Below are 19,260 nucleotides of genomic sequence, written 5' to 3'. Positions count from 1 at the left end.
AGAGGCATCCCCACCACCTTCATTCCCTACCCCCGAGCCGTTACCAACTTTTTCACTTTTCATTTTTAGAAAAGATTGCAGACGAGAAGTGGACGAATTAGGCACTCTACCACCTACAAAACAAATGAAGTGTTACGTTAACAATTAGCAACCAACCAGCAAAGAACAACAAAAATACAATACCTATATAAGCCTTCAAGAATTTGTCTTCTTCCTCATTCCTCTCCACGGCCTCAAGAATTTGTATGGGCTCCGGACACCAATACAAGGGAAACCTCTCTATCAACTCACCATCTAAAAGGAAAGGGTATTCAATCTCTAGCGACTGAACTTTCACAAACATAGACTTGAAAATTTTAAAAGATTTATATAATAAGAAGATGGAATGACCGGGGAAGCTGCTAAGGTAAAACCACGAACTAACCTTTTCGCACCCCCTTAGATTAAAATAAAGAAAAAAATATTTAACGACGCAGGAAATTTCAGAAAAGCCATCAAACATTCAGAAGCTCAGAGAAAAGCCCAAGAGTTTGGGTGTAACTGCGAAGGAGCACAATTTAGTTGCGTCAAAACTTTGCACTAAAAAAAGGCATTTCAAGTAAAGTTTTGTAAAACGGGGGTATACATATAGAAATAAGCCCAACCCGCCCTTCCTCTCACAAACCCTCTCCTCACTACCACAAGGGAGAAGTTCGATGCCAATAGCCGAACCCTCTTTGATCAGTTTCAGAGCCCTAAGCTCTAGCAATGAGTCGTTATCACAATAGGCAAAAGAACGAGTTTTAACATCAACATGCACCCAGTGACGAGGATTTTCACGTTTGACCTCCACCACTTTTTCCTTTTCTTTTTCCCTAGCCATTGTAAAAAACAAAAAATACAAAGAAAGACAAAAGACCTAACCTTTTGAAGTCTTGTCTCTTTTGTGAACTTAAGCAAAAAGACCAAGGTCAAGAGTTCGTGTCTCTTTCTAAGATGAAAACGGTAATAAAGTATGAATACTATCTACTAACTTAGTGGGTAATTCAAAATGTAACTATTCACATACCATGATGAAAATAACGGTCCAAATCTCATTTAAGGGACAAATACGAAGTTATTATAGTCCGGTTTACAAGGTACAATCATTATTAATTACCAATTTTCAATTAATATTATCGTTATTATTTTCAATATTTAATTTGTTTTAAAACCCTAGCTTGAAAAATAGCAACGTGCGTTGAGTTTGGGGGCTAACATATTCGTCGATAACTGAGGTATAACTATACGACAAAAGCTCAACTTGCTAAAGCGTAAATTTGGCAAGTCAAGCTTGGGGCTATGTGCTGTATCCTTAATACATCGGTGAAACCGGGTTATATCTCGGTAGGTCAAATAAATTCAAATTAATTAATTCCTTATCATAACAAACTTCTCCCCCAAAATCTCGCACTTAGTCGGCTACGACTAACGGACCGACGAATAATTTAACTATAACGGCTATAAATTCGAGGGGAAGCTGACAATAAGGAGACGAAAGATTGGCCAACGCAACAAACGATATTATACTCGCTATTTAAGATATTTTACTGAATCGAGTGTCAGAGTCCTTTTTGTAGGTACTATGTTTGAGTTCAAGTTTACGAGGATACTGCACTTCTAAGCCAAAAATTTCAAAAGCTCTCAAGAATAGAATGGAGCCAACCTATAGCACAGAAGAGTATCCTTGCCAGAATATCACGTGTTTTTACTAGGACTAAAAATTGCTTAGATTATTTTAAATGTTTTAAATGGTTTAATGTACGGGGAAATGTAGATAAATATATTTTATAAAGTAATTCTTCCTTGAGAGAGATGGATTCATGATCTAATATCTTAGTTAAACTATGATGTGCAGACATTGATACGGGACATCACACGACACGGAATATGCCGACACGCGAATTTTAAAATCTTATAAGACACGGGGACACGCATATATATAAAATATAAAGTAATTTTAGATAAATCTCAATAATATTTTGATATTTTATTGATATAAAATATAAATTATTTTTTTATTTATTTTTAATTTTTTATTTTAATTATATCAAGTATTTAAAATATTTTTTATTTTAATAAATAATAATATATATTATATCTAAATTTATTTCAAGAATATATGTTAAAAATAAAACTGGACACGCTGACACGTGATGGTATTTAGGTGTGTCCAAGCATATCCGAAGAAGAATTTTTCTTTTTATTAAGATACGGTTGGACACAGCAAACACGCGTGTCGAACGAGTGTCGATAAGTGTCGTCTCCAAAATTCGTCGGACACGTAGACACGACAACTCAGCGAAGTAACCGTGCTTGGTAGCAGTTAAATAAGGAAGATGGTTGACAATATTGTCATAGGAGGTAGCTTGTTTTCTATATAAGGTCCTACATGGCTGAATGTTTCTCCCCATCATTCGAAATCATCATCATCTAGTAGTGTTTCTTTAGTTTCTCTAAGAGATGGCACTTACTGGTAAGCTTAGCTTTGAAACTGTGATCCGTTCACCTGCTGCAAAGTTCTTCAACCTCATGGCAAGGCAACTCCACCATCTTCAAAATATTTGTGAAAGAATCCATGCGGCGAAACTCCAAGTCGGTAATGACTGGGATAGTGTTGGTGGTTCAGTTAAACACTGGACTTATATCATAGGTAAATCTTAAGCTTCTATAATTGATTTTAGTCTTTACTTAACTTTAATTTTCGAAACTACTCAATAATGGAAGTAATTGTTACAATTAATTAAATTTTACCTCTATTAATTAGCACTCGCATAGTCAAGTTCAACAAATTTATGTACTATTTCTTTTTGAGAAATAATTCATTGATTTTCTTATTTAATATAAATTTAATATTTTAAAAGTAATTGACCAAGTTTCAAATATATTTTCAGATCTTTTAATAAATTAGATCTAGGTGTTATTATTTGACAAACACTACGTTGGTCATCAAGTGGTAAGAAACTCTTTCCTTGTTTAAAGTTGTGGAGTTTAAATCCTTTGGGAGGAGAAACAAAAAACACAAAAAAATCATTGCACTATTTTAAAATAGACAATCATAGTTTCTCAAATCAAAATAATTATCTGATTACTAAAAATAAATATCGAATAAAATATGCCTGTGTGTTTGTCCTAATCTTATTTAGAATAATATCATGGTACGTGTATTCTAAAATGATTTAAATTTTTAAAAGCATACATGATTAAATTTTAAAATAATCTTATATGGAGTCAAATAGGTTTATTAAATTTTCAATAGGGTGAACGCAGATCTGATCATTCGATTAGATAGGATTAAAATTTCAATTCGATTCGCACTAGCTAAAATTATCAGATCGGATCCAATATTTGCGTTTTTAAACTTGGATCAAATCCAATCTACACATTTGTGGATCGGATATCGAATATATTCGATCCGCAAAACATAAAAATATTTTTAAAAATTTATTTTTATTAAAAATATCAAAAGAAAATATTTTTTTCCATTCTTTTAAACATATCTACTCCTAAAATATTATTAAACATATTTTTTAAATAACAAAAATAAAAATTACAATATATATGATAAATATTAGTTTAAATAAAATATAAAAAAAATATTTATTTATCTATTGTGGATCTACAGATATACAAATACCTACTTGAAACTGCAATCTGATTATATTAGTGTTTAGATTAGATTAATATTCACAATTTTTGAATCAGATTCTGATAAATACCATGGATATACGGATTGAATCTGATCTATACATACCTTTAATTTTTAGAGTGATCTTTTCAATTCATGACTTTCATCAATTTAATTTCTCATCTCAATTTTATTATAGTGCTCTTTGAAATTGAACTCTAAGAACTATAGTGATTTCTGAACTCTTTTTTTATGTTGATTAAGCAAACGCACTAAAAACACATGTTAATGTTATTAATTAAAAGAAATATATAAAAAATATAAAATTTAATCTTTTGATGTATTTGTTGTTTATTTATTGAAGTAAATTTTTTATTAATTTTTAATAATAATGATATTAAAAAAGTGAATGCAAAACATTTTATAAATATAAAAAATGTGTTTAAACAACTTAATTTTTAAATTAGTTTTCGATCTTGTATATCTCCTTCAATTTAATTAATATATACATATATTCTCTTTTCCTTTCATCCTCCTTCTTCTGTTCGTTGATATTGATTATAATAACAGATGGCAAGGTGGTTACATGTAATGAGACGATTGACATCATTGATGAGCATAAATATTTGATGATATTCAACCTCTTTGATGGAGATATCAGTAAAAACTATAAGGTTTTTAAGCTAGCTTTTCAAGTGAGTGACAATAGTAATAATAGCACTACTTCAGTTACCTGGACTGTTGAATATGAGAAGATCAATAATGATGTTGAAGCTCCATATGGCTACATGGAGTATGTTGACAAGTGCACTAAAGAAATTGATGCTTATCTTCTCAAGGCATAACGGTGATTATCAAGTTAATTGCTTGTTATGATCTAAATAATCAGTGTGAAGATACAGGTGCAGTCAACTTCATGTAAAGTTGATAAATGAGAGTCGTTAAATAAAAATTGAATCAAATTAATCAAATCATTTAACGATTCTTAACTATCAACTTCATGTGAAATTGACTGCAACTGAATTTTCACAATGTTTTAAACTTGAATATGTGTATGGAATGATTCTCGTTGATTGCGTTATGTGTTATGTTGTGTAATAAAAATAATTGGATATTTATTTATTGTCGCAAGCTTTTAAATTAAATTATAAATAGTTTTACCTAGCTAATGGTATTTTCTCAACAATCGGTAAACAATTAGGACATAAAATTAAGCGATTAATTAGTTCGTGAAAATATTTTTTACTTTTATTGAAACGTGATTAGTTTGTTGAAACATGTTTTGTTTTCAAATAGAAAAAATAGTGAAAATATGCTTGTTTTAGTCATTTTCAAAAAAATTTCAATTTTAAAACTAGAAATAACATAATTATATTTTTAATAAAATTATAAAATTTATGAATATATTTTAGTTTCGTAATTTAGTTAATCTGCTACAAATAATTGTATTATGTTATTAGTTTGATTGCTTGAATTCAAATCAAAGCACATGATTTAAGAAAAATTGTCATTAAAAATTGTTATTTATATCCAGTGATGTTGGGACATAGACAAATAAAAAAAAATTTAAAATTTTGCAATAGAAAAAAGATAATTTAAACAAGAACAAAATTACTACTAATCACCAAAAGAATAAACAAACAAATGTAATATATATATATATATATATATATATATATATATATATATATATATATATATATATATATATATATATATATATATATATATATATAGTTAGTTCATGTCTTGTATTTTTCCTATTTAATTTTTTCTAATTTCAAAGATTTTATTATAAATTATTTAGATTGCAAGAATTTATTCCTGTCATAAATTTTATCATGTGTATAATGATAAATTATTAATTTTAAATTTTATTTTAAAAATAAAGAGGTAACAATACAAAATAATTAAAAATTAAAAAAAACCCTCAAAATGAAAGTGGATGGAATTGAACTCTCATCAATTACACGCACCTTGTTTAAAACCCACTAAATAAAGTATCGCATTGTGGGAAAAAACCGTTAGTTCTTTGTGGCATAGTTATCAGAACAGAATCGGTAATCGAACTGGTCAGGTTACTGGGTCACTGGATCACTGGTTTAATTGATGGGTTACTGGTTGAACCGGATAATCCGGTCCTATGTAAATAAAAAATAAAAAAAGTCAAAAGTTTAAAATTAAAATTTAAAATACATATTTTTACTAACATTTTAAAAATATCAAGTTATTTTAAAACAATATGGAATATGAACAATAAATATTTTATTATTTTTACACTATCATAAATATTTTTATTTTGTTTTTATATTAAAATAACTATTATTTTTAAATTTTAATAATTTATTAATTAGTTTATATCTATTATAATGTTATATAATTATAAAAAAATAAGTGAGTTTATAATTATTGTTAAATAAAAATATAATTAATTTAAGAATGAATAAGTTTATAATTAAAATTAAAATAAATTAAATAAAAATAAATTATTTGATGAAAAATATCTATATGTATTATAATTTGCATAATTTTTAATGAGAAACATAGTGGCCTTGTGGTTGTAGACTTCTTTTGTTTCCTTGAGGGCAAGGGTTCAAACCCTACCTTAAGCATTTTGAAAATATTTTCACTCTCAAGCAGTTCGGTCGGACCGGTTCGTACTAGTTTGATTCTTTGTACGGTCTAAACACCAGACCGAACCAGTATAAAATCTGGTTCACTAGTTTTTCGATTGAACCGACCAATCCGATCCGATTTTTACAACAATGCTTTGTGGTATAATGCAAAATACTGTACTTTCAACCCAAAATGTTTCCAAAAAATTTAAACCTAAATATCTAAAAATACTAATTAAAACACAAAAACATTGTTTTCAATTTCATGTGACTTTTTGAAAATATTTTTTACATACTTTCAAGTTTCTTTTTTATTTTTACTGAAAATGAGCAAATTAATCATACTTCTAAACTTTTTTCTTTTTCAAAATTAAAATAGTTTATTAAATTTGACTTTTAAAATATAAATTTTTAAAAATTGTAATACTAGTATTTGTTTATATGAAACGAAAAATGATTTTTCATCAGTACAAACAACGACAATTATAGTTGTTAAAATAAATTTTAAATTTAAAAAGACTGTTACGGCCCAGCCCAGCTAGGTGTGAAGACCGACCCGGCCCAAAGACCTACCGACCCGATTGGGTGAGTCACCGTACCCGCCCGTCTGGCGACCCGGCCATGCACCTTCCTTGCCAGCTGCATAACAGATGGGGAGAAGAAAACTTCCTGAAAAGAGGCCTTCTCCTATGGGGCCCACTTTTCTAACAAGGTATATAAGGGGAGGGTCCTACCCCTCCCCCAAGGTACGTCACACACATCATCTTATCCCTTTCTCACCTGCACACCTGTCTGACTAGAGCGTCGGAGTGTCTTTGCAGGTGGCACCCCCCTCCACACGAAGAGCTCGTGAAGTCGGCTGCTCCAGCCTCACTCCCACATCCTTGAACCAGGCGAAACCCCACCTTTCCAACTCTGCAATCTCCCCGAACCGTCCGGTACCCGAGCTACCGTACATTGGCGCCATCTATGGGGATTGCCTAAATGGACGTCATACGGGGTCCTAGAGAACTTGGCCGCGGGGTAGAGCCCAGAGGGGCAGCCTCCGTGGCCTCCTCCTGGGAGCACACAAGGTCCCCTCCACGACGACCCGAGCCGTCTTCACGATCCCAAGAGAGACGCCCATTTGGGGGAACAGGCAGCAATAGATCCAGAATAATGCAGGAATTACGTCATAGGATACAGAACCTAGAACGCCAGCTGGCAGATCAGGAACATCATCAAAGAACTCCCGAGCCAAGCCCTTCCCGGTCTACCGAGGCGCGCGGAAGAACTCCTCAAAAAAGTCACTCCCGGCGCATGCCTAGCCCACGATCTGAATCTGAAAGCGCTTGGGAGGAACAGGAACGCCCAAGAAGACGTCGTGATCTCGTGACATACACTCGGCCTGAAAGGAGATGCGCCACAGGGCGTGAGCGGGAAGACGGCGGAGAAAGGCCGAGGAGAATGCGGCGACCCGTGATAATGGGCGCAACCCCGTTTCATCGTTCCATCCTCGAGGTCCGGCTACCAAAGCACTTTGATAAGCCGACGGACATGAGGTACGACGGAACCCAAGACCCCCAGGAGCATCTTACGGCCTTCGAGGCCAGAATGAACTTGGAGGGAGTAGGCGATGAAGTAAGGTGTCGCGCCTTCCCGGTTACCCTGGCAGGACCTGCAATACGGTGGTTTAACAGCCTCCCACAAGGCTCCGTCGCTAGTTTTTCGGACATTAGCCGCGCTTTCTTGGCCCAATTCACTACCCAAACCGCGAAGGCAAAACACCCAATCAACTTACTCGGGGTGACACAAAGGCCTGGCGAGCCGACCAGAAAATACTTAGACCGGTTCAACGATGAATGTTTGGAGATCGACGGGCTAACTAATTCGGTGGCCAGTTTATGTCTGACGAATGGACTCCTGAATGAGGATTTCAGGAAGCACCTCACCACGAAACCCTTATGGACGATGCAAGAGATCCAAAGCGTGGCCAGGGAATATATCAACGATGAAGAAGTCAGTCAAGTTGTGGCAGCCAACAAACGGCAGCCCGCCTACAACCAACCCTGGCAGCATGGTTGCGGGGAAAGGCCGAAGGAGCACGCCAGAGACGGCGGGCCGAGCAAGACATCCAGGCCGTTTCTCTGAGTCAGAAAATTCACCAACTACACCCCCTCACCGTTCCCATCGTAGAAGTTTATCAGCAGATAGCTGAGAAATGAATTCTATCAAAGCCCCGACCTCTCAAGGACAGAACAGGGAGGAACAAGGGCCTCTATTGTGATTATCATAAGGGCTATGGACACAAGACACATGACTGTTTCAACCTGAAGGACGCGCTAGAACAAGCGATCTGGGACAGAAAGCTGGCTGAATTCTCCCACCTCATCAGGGAGCCAAGGAGACGAGATCGCGACCGCGAGGGAGAGGAAAAGACCCGCGCAGTGAAGCGATGTCAGGAGCCAGAGGACAACGAGCACGACTTTACCATAGTAAACGTGGTAACAGCAATAGACGCGGCTCCAAGGTCGAGGTCAGCACACAAGAAGGACGCCAAAGTCCTGGCGATCTCCTCCTCTTCCGTGCGAAGCTCCAAAAAGGTTCCGCCCATCTCGTTCAGTCAGGAGGACCAGTGGTTCGATGAGGTCGCGGAAAACCCTCCCATGGTCATCACGGCCAGAGTGGGAACCGGCCTTATCAAGCGGATCCTCGTAGACACCGGGGCCGACTCGAATATCATGTTCCGTAATGTGTTCGACGCCTTGGGTCTCCGGGATGCCGACTTAAGGACTCACCAGCACGGTGTAGTAAGTTTGGGCGACCACTTCATCAAGCCCAACGGGATAATCTCCCTACCAGTAAAGAAATTTATAGAATTAATCGTGTTGTAAGTATAGTTTCTAAACCAACAGAGAATCCTTTCGTACAAAAGTTTGGTTGTCACAAGTAACAAACCCAATAAAATTTATAAACCGAAGTATTCAAACCTTGGGTCGTCTTCTCAAGGAATTGCAGGGAGGTATGATCTGTTATTGGTTATAGAAAACAATATTTTTTTGGGTTTGAAAAGGTTTGAACAAGGGAAATAAATTGCAGGAATTAATAAATTAATAACTAATAAAACTCTTAGCAAGGTATAAAAATTTGGAAGTCCTATCCTAGTTATCCTTATCGATGGTGATGAGAATTGAGTTTTAATCCCACTTAGTTAACCTTTACTAAAGTAAAGAAAAGTCAAGTGGATAAATCAATTTAACACCTAAAGTCCTAGCCAACTCCTAAGGAAAGACTAGAGTTATAGGAATTTAAATCAATCAGCAAAGATAACAATTATCAATCACGACCACTACAAAAAAAAGGTTAAAATGGCGGTTATTTTTGGAAATTACGGCGGTTAGAACCGCCATTATTACCAAAAATGGCGCCTCCAAGAAACGCCGTTATTCTGGGCGCCATTCTGGTTATTACGGCGGTTTTCAGAAAACCGCCACAATTACCTTGGTTAAAACGGCGGTTTTTGGATAGGTTAAAACGGCGGTAATAAAATGACACTTTCTGATTGGTTAAAACGCGCGATTTTTAAATGGGTTAAAACGGCGGTTCAAACCGCCATTATTTCCAGAGTTAAAACGGCAGTTCAAACTGCCATTTTTACCCTAATAGTGTTGTTTTGATTGGTTAAAATGGCATTTTTGAACCGCCATTTTTACCCTCACCGCCATTTTTGTAGGATTAAAATGACAATTACAAACTACCCTTTTTCACCGAAATATTTTTTTATCGTTTAAAAAGATAGTTTTTACCGTCATTTTTACCACGTTAAATAAATAATTTTTTATTAAAATTTCACAATAAAAAAATCATAATCCATAAACAAAATATAGAAAATAAACTCTATTTTGATTACTTTTTTTATTCCAAATTTATCTAAATATTATACATTGGTTCTCATCATTTAATTTTCTCTACACATCAAAACCCAACCAAAAAAATAAAGAGCACGTCACCTAATTTACATTTAAAAGTACACACCTAACTTAATACATTTACACCAACCATGGTCAACAAAATCATGGGTACACACTCATTTTCATTGACAATTTCAAGCCTGGGAATCTTAATTTTCAAAACTTCATTGCAAATTTGGCCCATTGAGTTGTAGAATGACAATAGATTAGATAATTATTTCAGACATTTTTTCCATAACCTTACTTGCCAATTTCTCTCTTTCTTGATTCAACTTCAGTCTCTCTATGTATGGCCCTGCATTCCTCACTGTTGCACCCTGTATTCAGATATGATTTCACCATCACCTCCATAGGTCGAGCAAACTGAAACCTAATACTAAAAAATGGGATTAGAAATATATTTTCATGTACACATCATGTAAGAAAACCTGCATAAGAATAAAGAATAACTAACAAATTAATATAAGCAATTGATAAGAACATAACTAATTATTCTCAAAGGTAAAAATGAGGCAGGTATCAATAACTCAAGAGAAAATGCACATGCCAAATCAATGTAGAAACTTCTTTGGAAGACATAGGTCAATGCATCAATCATACAACACATTATTAAGGTTTTTTTATTTTTTTTTACTTCATATCAGGTAGCAGGGCATACAAATCAAGAAAAAAATGATATCATCTCCCCTCAGACATATAACAAATTACCTATGAGAACAATCCAAAAGGTGTTTGTTCAGTCCTCATCACCTGACCCCTCCCATCACAAGTTGAACATATTTTCATTTTAGAGCCAATCTTTGCTCCAGTACCACTACAGACTTCACATGTTTCCAAATGAGAAAGGTCAAATTCTTTCTCTATTTCGAAAATTGCCTCAGAAAATGTCAAGGAGAAATCATACCTGTTGACATTTGAATCAAACTTTTAAACACGGATAACATTTACCTTATGAAGCTAAGTATAAAAATTATTGAACTGACTAACATGGGCACAAGAAATACCCAACTAAATGCTGCATAACTTACTGGATGTCTTGACCCTTAGTAACAGTACTTCGACATGTTCCAAATCCAGTAGAATCCATGCCACGACAAAAGCCACCCATACTTAGCCCAAAAAAGTCTCAAATAAATCAAATGGATTGGTCTGCAAGAGAAAAGATTATTACATATGAATTCCTAGAAAAGCAACTAAAAAATTAGTAAATAAAATAAAACACAACTTTAACTGCCATGCATTCCAACCCGGAGCAATGGCCAAATATTTAGTAGTGTACTTTTCATGCACACCTCATAAGCAGCACTAGTCCAATTCCAATTAAAATATTTTAACAATTATATCTTACTATTCATAAATATTTCAATTTAACACAATAACGTATAAGTAGTTATCAGTTATTACAGGTCCTCCCTTGCAACCACAAAATAATTGGCCATGGTTTTGAAAGCCATAACATATAAGTAGTTATTTCAATCTTCCACTCTATAAGGACTCTTGTAAAGCCAAATCAAATAGAACATCATTTCCCTTCTCTTTCACACACATACTAACTCTCTCACATAGTTACCACATTCCTGCAGACATGCTATTTCATTTTTTAATATCTGATTTAACTTTTACTATATACGCTCTATTTATTATTATATCATTATTATCATTACTAGAGACTAGAGACATCAAAGGCATGTTCACAAGTAAAAGCCGCAACTGAAGCTAAGTATCATATAATAATAATAATAATAATAATAATAATAATAATAATAATAATAATGATGTAGTAACCAATACCAATGAACAAGAGAGATGTATAGGGGGTATTCATTTTATTTTATTTGTGATACTAATTAACTAAGCCATAGATAAAGGAACTACATGAAAATTGTGAACAAATTGCAGTTCAATTATATTGCAATTAGAAATTCAACAAAGAAAGAAAGGGGTTAAAAGCTATTTTTCCAAAACAAAATTTACATGCAGCACCTTCCAACCATAATGATCCTGAAGTTTGTTCAAAGCATGAGAGCAGCATCTTTTGATATCATCACTGCAATCATTGAACCACTAATTGAAAATAGTTGTTACAAGTATTTTGGATGGTTGATTGGAGGGAATTTCACTAGAGATAGCTGCATAATTATAACAGTGAAGCATTAGAAACTGCAAAAGTGGTCTTAAAACTTGTTTAATAAAGAATAACAAACTACTGTTTAAGATGGAAACAATGAGATAATAGATATGCATGTTCTAATGATGAAACATACTACTTAATTAGCATTTCAATTTAGAGTTGTATATCAAGTTATTTCCATGAACATAGAGACTTGAGATATACAATTTTTGGGTGTTATAATAATTTTGAAAACAAAATTTCATATGCTGAAAGAGGAATAAGAGGTTTATGCTTACCAGCTGAGCAATCAACAAGGCACCTAGTAGGAGAAGACCGGGTCTTTCGACATATGACCAGCTGCGAGACCTAGTGAAATATACACTAAATATACACCACCAATTACTGAAATTCAACAATGGAACACAAGAATGGGGCTACAAACAAAATTAATTCCAACCTTGAAGAGGATTAAAGAATGAAAATCAAAACCATAAAATAAAAAAGGAGTAGATCAAGTTTCAGATGCAATAATCACATATGAGCATTTGAATTCAGCAAAATCAAATCACAGATCAAGTGCAAACCAAGAGAACAAAGGAAAAGAGGGAGAACCTACCTCGTGAGTCTGCCGAAAGAGAATCTCACAGCACAGTAGCTCGATGGACGAAATTCCCGACGTAGGAGAATGCCATCGGAGAATTTCACAGCACAGTAGCACATATGATAGAATGATGTTGCGGCTGTCCAAATCAAGTCAACATGTCAAACTCAAATTCTAACTTTAAAATTTCAAAATCTAATTGAGCTAAACGATGCTGCGGCTATCCAAATCAAGTCAACATGTCAAACTCAAATTCTAACTTTAGAATTCCAAAATCTAATTGAGCTAAATGATGTTGCGGCTGCCAGCTTAATTATTTATATATTCAGAGAATAAAGTAACTTTATTGTTACACGAAGCAATAAACATCACAAGTACTGCGCAGTCAAAACTAGGCCAGTAATTAAAACCTGTCACATAAGCACAAAATCTGGCATATAAAATTTGGTTCCCTAAATACTAAAAATATTTCAACAGATAGCACAGAGGAACAAAACTATTTTGCTTCTATACTGCCATTATGTGTACAAACTATGACTAAATCTAACAACAGAGACGTATCAAATTTCAGCAGATGCTCTATACCTCTTCCTTGAGTCTATTCTCAACATAGAAACCAGACAATTGCTACATACTGAACTAACACACTAGCAAAAGAGAGCAGCACTACTGCACGAGAAGCTGCAACTTCTTCATTCCATTACTAACTCTCATGCTGTAATTCATCCTTTCTTTCTTTTCAATTTCATTGAATCTCCTAAATTTAGAAAATGTTCATTCAGTATCCTTACATTCAGTATCCTTAGATATCTTTAATTCCAAAATAACTGGATAAAGGAGAATTCAAAGATGTAACTTATTACAAATTTATCTATGATAGGAATTAATTAATTCCAATTTCAATTCCTTATCAGCATATCCAATTTCACAGAAGCAAAAAGCAGAGAAATAATTTGCACTTTTGAACCCTAGAATGTAAAAAAGTAGGAAGCTAACCTGCCATATCCAGAACGAAAGGGAGGCGTTAAAGATTTTCGCGGAGAAGACATATAGTTAGGACGACAAGGAGAGGAAGCTGAAGGAGACGTCACCGAAGGAGATCGCGGCTGAAAGAGATGTCGCCGAAGGAGGTCGTCGCTGGATGAGATATCATTGGAGAAGATTGTCGTCGGAGAGAAAGAGGATCGGAGGTCATCGCACAGGCCAGGGGCAGCGACTATGGAGAAACAACGTCGGCAAAACGTGGTTCCATGACGTGAGGAAGCGACTATGGGGAAGAAAGCGCGTGTGTGGCTTGGAACCTTCAGTTTCGTTGGAGGCAGCGATGCTGAAGTGTGAAAGCGTAGTGGACGAAGCAACATAGACGAAAGAGAGAAGGGAGAGGCCACCGTATGCGTAGTGTTAAGGGTTCTGGAATTAGGGATTGCAAATTTTTGCATTTTATACCTACGTGATAATGGCGGTTCAAAACCGCCAGAATTACCAGAACCGCCACCAAATACAAGTTAATTATGGCAGCCACAAAAAATGCCATAATGTTTGAATATTACGGCGGTTTTTCAAAACTGCCGTAATATAAATGCCATTTTAAACTCTTTTTTTTTGTAGTGGATGAGTTTGACAACTCAAGAGTCACCAATTAATCAACCAAAACTAAAAGGGAAAAATCTAAATTATTTATATAAATAAAGAAAAGTAATCATAATTCTGAAATACCTCGATTTATATTAAATAAAGAAAATTCTAACATGAATGGTTCGTAAGCCAATTTGGCAACATAAGTAATCAACAAACAAAAGCATTAAAGTATCTGAAAGCAGAAGAGAGATATAAAGTAAAAGGAATATTGAACCTGAGAGGAAGTTGAAATCCTAAATCTTTTAAGAGGAATCCTAATCCTAAAACCTAAGAGAGAGGAGAGAACCTCTCTCTCTAAAAACTACATCTAAATTATGAAAAGTGAATAATCGAAGACCTCTTATGAATGGATGCATTCCCCCACTTTATGGCCTCTAATCTGTGTTTTCTGGGCCGAAAACTGGGTCAAAAACAGCCCAGAAATTGCCCCCAGCGTATTCTGGTACGTACAGGTCGCGGGAAAGTGACGCGGAAGCGTCGTCCACGCGTTTGCGTGGATTGCGTTTCTGCCAGGTCATGCGTCCGCGTGATCCACATGTTTGCGTCATCTGGCTTCGGGGCAGCTATGGCAAATTATATATCGTTGCGAAGCCCCGGATGTTATATTTCCAACGCAACTAGAACCATCTCATTTGGACCTCTGTAGCTCAAGTTATGACCGTTTGAGTGTGAAGAGGTCAGGCTGGACAGCTTAGCAATTTCTTCAACTTCTTGTATTCCTTCCACTTTTGCATGCTTCCTTTCCATCCTCTGAGTCATTCCTGTCCTGTAATCTCTAAAATCACTTAACACACATATCAAGGCATCAAATAGTAATAAGAGAGGATTAATATTAGCAAATATAAGTCCAAAAAAGCATATTTTCAATCATAGCACAAAATCAGGAAGGAGAATGTAAAACATGCATTTTGTATGAACAAGTGTGTGAAAGATTGATAAAATCCACTCAATTGAGCACAAGATAAACCATAAAATAGTGGTTTATCAACCTCCCCACACTTAAACAATAGCATGTCCTCATGCTAAGCTCAAGAGAAGCTATAAGGGAGTGAAGAGGAGTGGTAGAATGTATGAAATGCAACCTATCTATATGAATGCAACTACATGCAAAGATGTTTCTATCTACTTGGTTAAAAGTAAATAAGCTCTTCAAGACAAACATAAATCAGATTTCACTAATTCAAATTATACAATAAAAGACAAGTAAACTTGTAAGAAGACAGCCCATGAAAGCAGGGAACATAGAATCAAGCATTGAACCTCACTGGTAGTGTATATCACTCTAACTCTCAAGTGTCTAGGGTCAATCACTCTACTCTTCCCTAGTCATGCTTTCTCAACCTTGTTCTTCATCTAACCAATCAACAAATATTTAGTATACCAATGCAAACATCATGAGGTCTTTTCAGGGTTGTAATGGGGCTGAGGTAAAGGTATATATATATATATATATAAGGCTAAGTGAGCTAACAAAGTGAATTCTTGATTAGTCTAAGATCTCACCTAACATATACATACTTTATATAATTTAAAATGCTTTACCTAGCTACCCAAAATTTTCCCACTTTTGTATTACATGCTCATGTATCAAACTTATTTTTGAATTTTGTCCCATGTGCATTGATTCTTTTTATTTTGCATTTGGGGTAATATTATTTTTCTTTTTTCTTTTTTTTGTATCCCCTTATTTAATTACTTAATATTTTTTTTAATGCACATGCTAATTTAATTATTTTGATTTCACATGAGCATGCTTCCCAAATTTTCAAATAACTTATTCAATTTAATTCCCTTTTTTTTTCTATCATCTCATATTCCCATAAAATTCTCCATACTTAAATTATACACAATATCTATCTTAAGCTAACCAAGGATTTAACTTGGGATTTTTATTTTGTTTTTCTGCTTAAGGCTAGTAATGTGGTTATGGAATAGAGGGGGTTTATTTGGGAGAAGTGCGCTAAAACAAGTAATGGCCTCAATCGTATGCAAGCATGTAAATACACTAAATAATGGACATATAGAGTGGAACAAGGTAAAGATTGCAATTATAGAGAAGAAAACACACAAGAATAAAATATTTATGGTTAACTAATGTAACCATGTAATTAATCTCAAAATCTCACAGGTTGTGTGTTCTTTGGCTCAAAAACCATGTTCCACATACAACTTCAAACAAATTTAACACATAGAAAATTTTAATTTTTTATTTAAATTAGTGAATTTTTTTTTCAAAAATAGGGTCCTAGAAAGAAACTTATTATTTTTCAACTAAGTAGTATTTAAATGCAAACAATCAACTACACATGCAATCTATTATGCAATGCAACAATGAACTAATGAAGAAAATAAGACATTGGTGTTGAGAAGAGAATAACTAACCCATGGAGATCGGTATCGACCTCCCCACACTTAAAGATTGCACCGTCCTCGGTGCATGCTAAGATGTACAAGTGGACGGGCTGCTCCCACTGATGCCTTTCTCTATAGATTGTGCAGATTGACTTGTCTGTCTCTCCATATAGAAGTTCTTCCTTTTCCCTTCCTCGGTGGCCATCCTGAAAGAAGAGGAAAAGGGAGAAAAGTAACCCAGAAATAAAGATAAGAAAAATAAATAAAATATGGGTTGGTAATGCCAAATAATAAAGGTTTCAATTACATGGTAGCTACAACATGCAGTGAGAAAACAGTAGAAGCATACGACATATCAATAGTGCAAGAATTGCAACAATGGGGAAGAGGGTGTGGGTAATGCAAAATAGTGTAAGTGCGTATCAATGCAAAAGGAATATCAGTATTATAAAAATTAGCATTGACTTATGAATAATAATACCCAATTAGAATAAAACAAGTCATGAAGCACCAGAATAATTCAAAAAGATGTAACAGTTGAATGAGAAAAATTTTAACACCAATGAAAAAATAATAATTTTAGAAAAGAAAATAAAAATATACCCAAGGTTAAAATGCAATGGATGAAAGTATGTAAATAAACTAAATAAAATAGAATGGAAGTAAAGAGGGATGAGAAGTTAAAAAGATGAAGTAAGAAAGAAAGAAGAAAGAAGAAAAGATAGAAAAAATTAGGATTAGAAAAGAAAAGATAAGATAATTGGTGCTGATTTGGATAAGTTGTGCGGCACATGCGACGCAGACGCGTGGTTCACGCGTTCGCATGATTGGCAAGGGAAATAAATTACAGAAATTAATAAATTAATAACTAATAAAACTCTTGGCAAGGTATGAAAATTTGGAAGTTCTATCCTAGTTATCCTTATCGATGGTGATGAGAATTGAGTTTTAATCCAACTTAGTTAACCTTTACTAAAGCAAAGGAAAGTCAAGTGGATAAATCAATTTAACACCTAAAGTCCTAGCCAACTCCTAAGGAAAGACTAGAGTTATAAGAATTTAAATCAATCAGCAAAGATAATAATTAGCAATCACGATGAGTTTGACAACTCAAGAGTCACCAATTAATGAACCAAAGCCAAAAGGAAAAATCTAAATTATTTATATAAATAAAGGAAAGTAATCATAATTCTGAAATACCTCGATTTATATTAAATAAAGAAATTCCTAACATGAATGGTTCGTAAGCCAATTTGGCAACATATGTAATCAACAAACAAAAGCATTAAAGTATCTGAAAGTAGAAGAGAGATATAAAGTAAAAGGAATATTGAACCTGAGAGGAAGTTGAAATCATAAATCCTTTAAGAGGAATCCTAATCCTAAAACCTAAGAGAGAGGAGAGAACATCTCTCTCTAAAAACTACATCTAAATTATGAAAAGTGAATAATCGAAGACCTCTTATGAATGGATGCATTCTCCGACTTTATGGCCTCTAATCTGTGTTTTCTGGGCCAAAAACTGGGTCAAAAACAGCCCAAAAATTTCCCCCAGCGTATTCTGGTACGTACAGGTCGCGGGAAAGTGACGCGGAAGCGTCGTCCACGCGTTTGCGTCATCTGGCTTCGGGGAAGCTATGGAAAATTATATATAGTTGCGAAGCCTCAGATGTTATCTTTCCAATGCAACTAGAACCATCTCATTTGGACCTCTGTAGCTCAAGTTATGACTGTTTGAGTGCGAAGATGTCAGGCTGGACAGCTTAGCAATTTCTTTAACTTCTTGTATTCCTTCCACTTTTGCATGCTTCCTTTCCATCCTCTGAGTCATTCCTGTCCTGTAATCTCTAAAATCACTTAACACACATATCAAGGCATCGAATAGTAATAAGAGAGGATTAATATTAGCAAATATAAGTCCAAAGAAGCATGTTTTCAATCATAGCACAAAATCAGGAAGGAGAATGTAAAACATGCATTTTGTATGAACAAGTGTATGAAAGATTGATAAAATCCACTCAATTGAGCACAAGATAAACCATAAAATAGTGGTTTATCAAGGAGATCGGTAATGGCTGAGTTCGTGGTTCTGCGAGACTCCACGGCCTACAACGTCATCCTAGGAAGAAAGACTATCAACGATCTTGGGGCAGTGATCAGTACAAAGATGCTGGTAATGAAGTTCATCGCTAACGACGGATCCGTTGGATCCATAAAGGGGGACTTGGAAACGGTAGTCGCTTGCGACAATGCCAGTCTTTCCTTAAGGAAGAAATCTAAAGAAGCATCGGGAGTATTCCTCGCCGACCTGGACGCTAGAGTCGATGACAAACCCAGACCCGAAC

General features: G+C 34.7%; 2 protein-coding genes across 21 annotated transcripts; one reads left to right on the top strand and one right to left on the bottom strand.

Annotated features, from left to right (window-relative positions):
* Window positions 1-2,406: 2,406 nt before the first annotated feature.
* Window positions 2,407-4,768, top strand: LOC112771968 (MLP-like protein 43). Its single transcript, XM_025816834.3, has 2 exons — window positions 2,407-2,671; window positions 4,217-4,768. Exons 1-2 carry the CDS (start codon window positions 2,482-2,484, stop codon window positions 4,489-4,491), a joined length of 465 nt encoding a protein of 154 aa, XP_025672619.1. The 5' UTR covers window positions 2,407-2,481; the 3' UTR covers window positions 4,492-4,768.
* A 5,356-nt stretch (window positions 4,769-10,124) lies between these two features.
* Window positions 10,125-14,340, bottom strand: LOC112771654 (plasma membrane ATPase). Of its 20 annotated transcripts, none has more exons than XM_072223964.1 (7): window positions 13,922-14,340; window positions 12,941-13,064; window positions 12,621-12,726; window positions 12,186-12,340; window positions 11,240-11,360; window positions 10,920-11,115; window positions 10,125-10,587 (listed from the first exon to the last, which is right to left on the bottom strand). In XM_072223964.1, exons 1-4 carry the CDS (start codon window positions 13,926-13,928, stop codon window positions 12,293-12,295), a joined length of 285 nt encoding a protein of 94 aa, XP_072080065.1. In that variant the 5' UTR covers window positions 13,929-14,340; the 3' UTR covers window positions 10,125-10,587; window positions 10,920-11,115; window positions 11,240-11,360; window positions 12,186-12,292. The 20 variants fall into 20 exon arrangements, with proteins under 20 accessions (XP_072080065.1, XP_072080066.1, XP_072080064.1 ...); XM_072223965.1 differs by having other exon boundaries at window positions 10,125-10,581; XM_072223963.1 differs by having other exon boundaries at window positions 10,125-10,639; window positions 12,195-12,340.
* Window positions 14,341-19,260: the final 4,920 nt, after the last annotated feature.

Source organism: Arachis hypogaea, chromosome 18, assembly GCF_003086295.3.
Source record: "Arachis hypogaea cultivar Tifrunner chromosome 18, arahy.Tifrunner.gnm2.J5K5, whole genome shotgun sequence".
Lineage (NCBI taxonomy): Eukaryota > Viridiplantae > Streptophyta > Magnoliopsida > Fabales > Fabaceae > Arachis > Arachis hypogaea.
The sequence above is the reverse complement of the archived record's forward strand: the minus strand, read 5'-3'. Positions and strand labels throughout refer to the sequence as shown.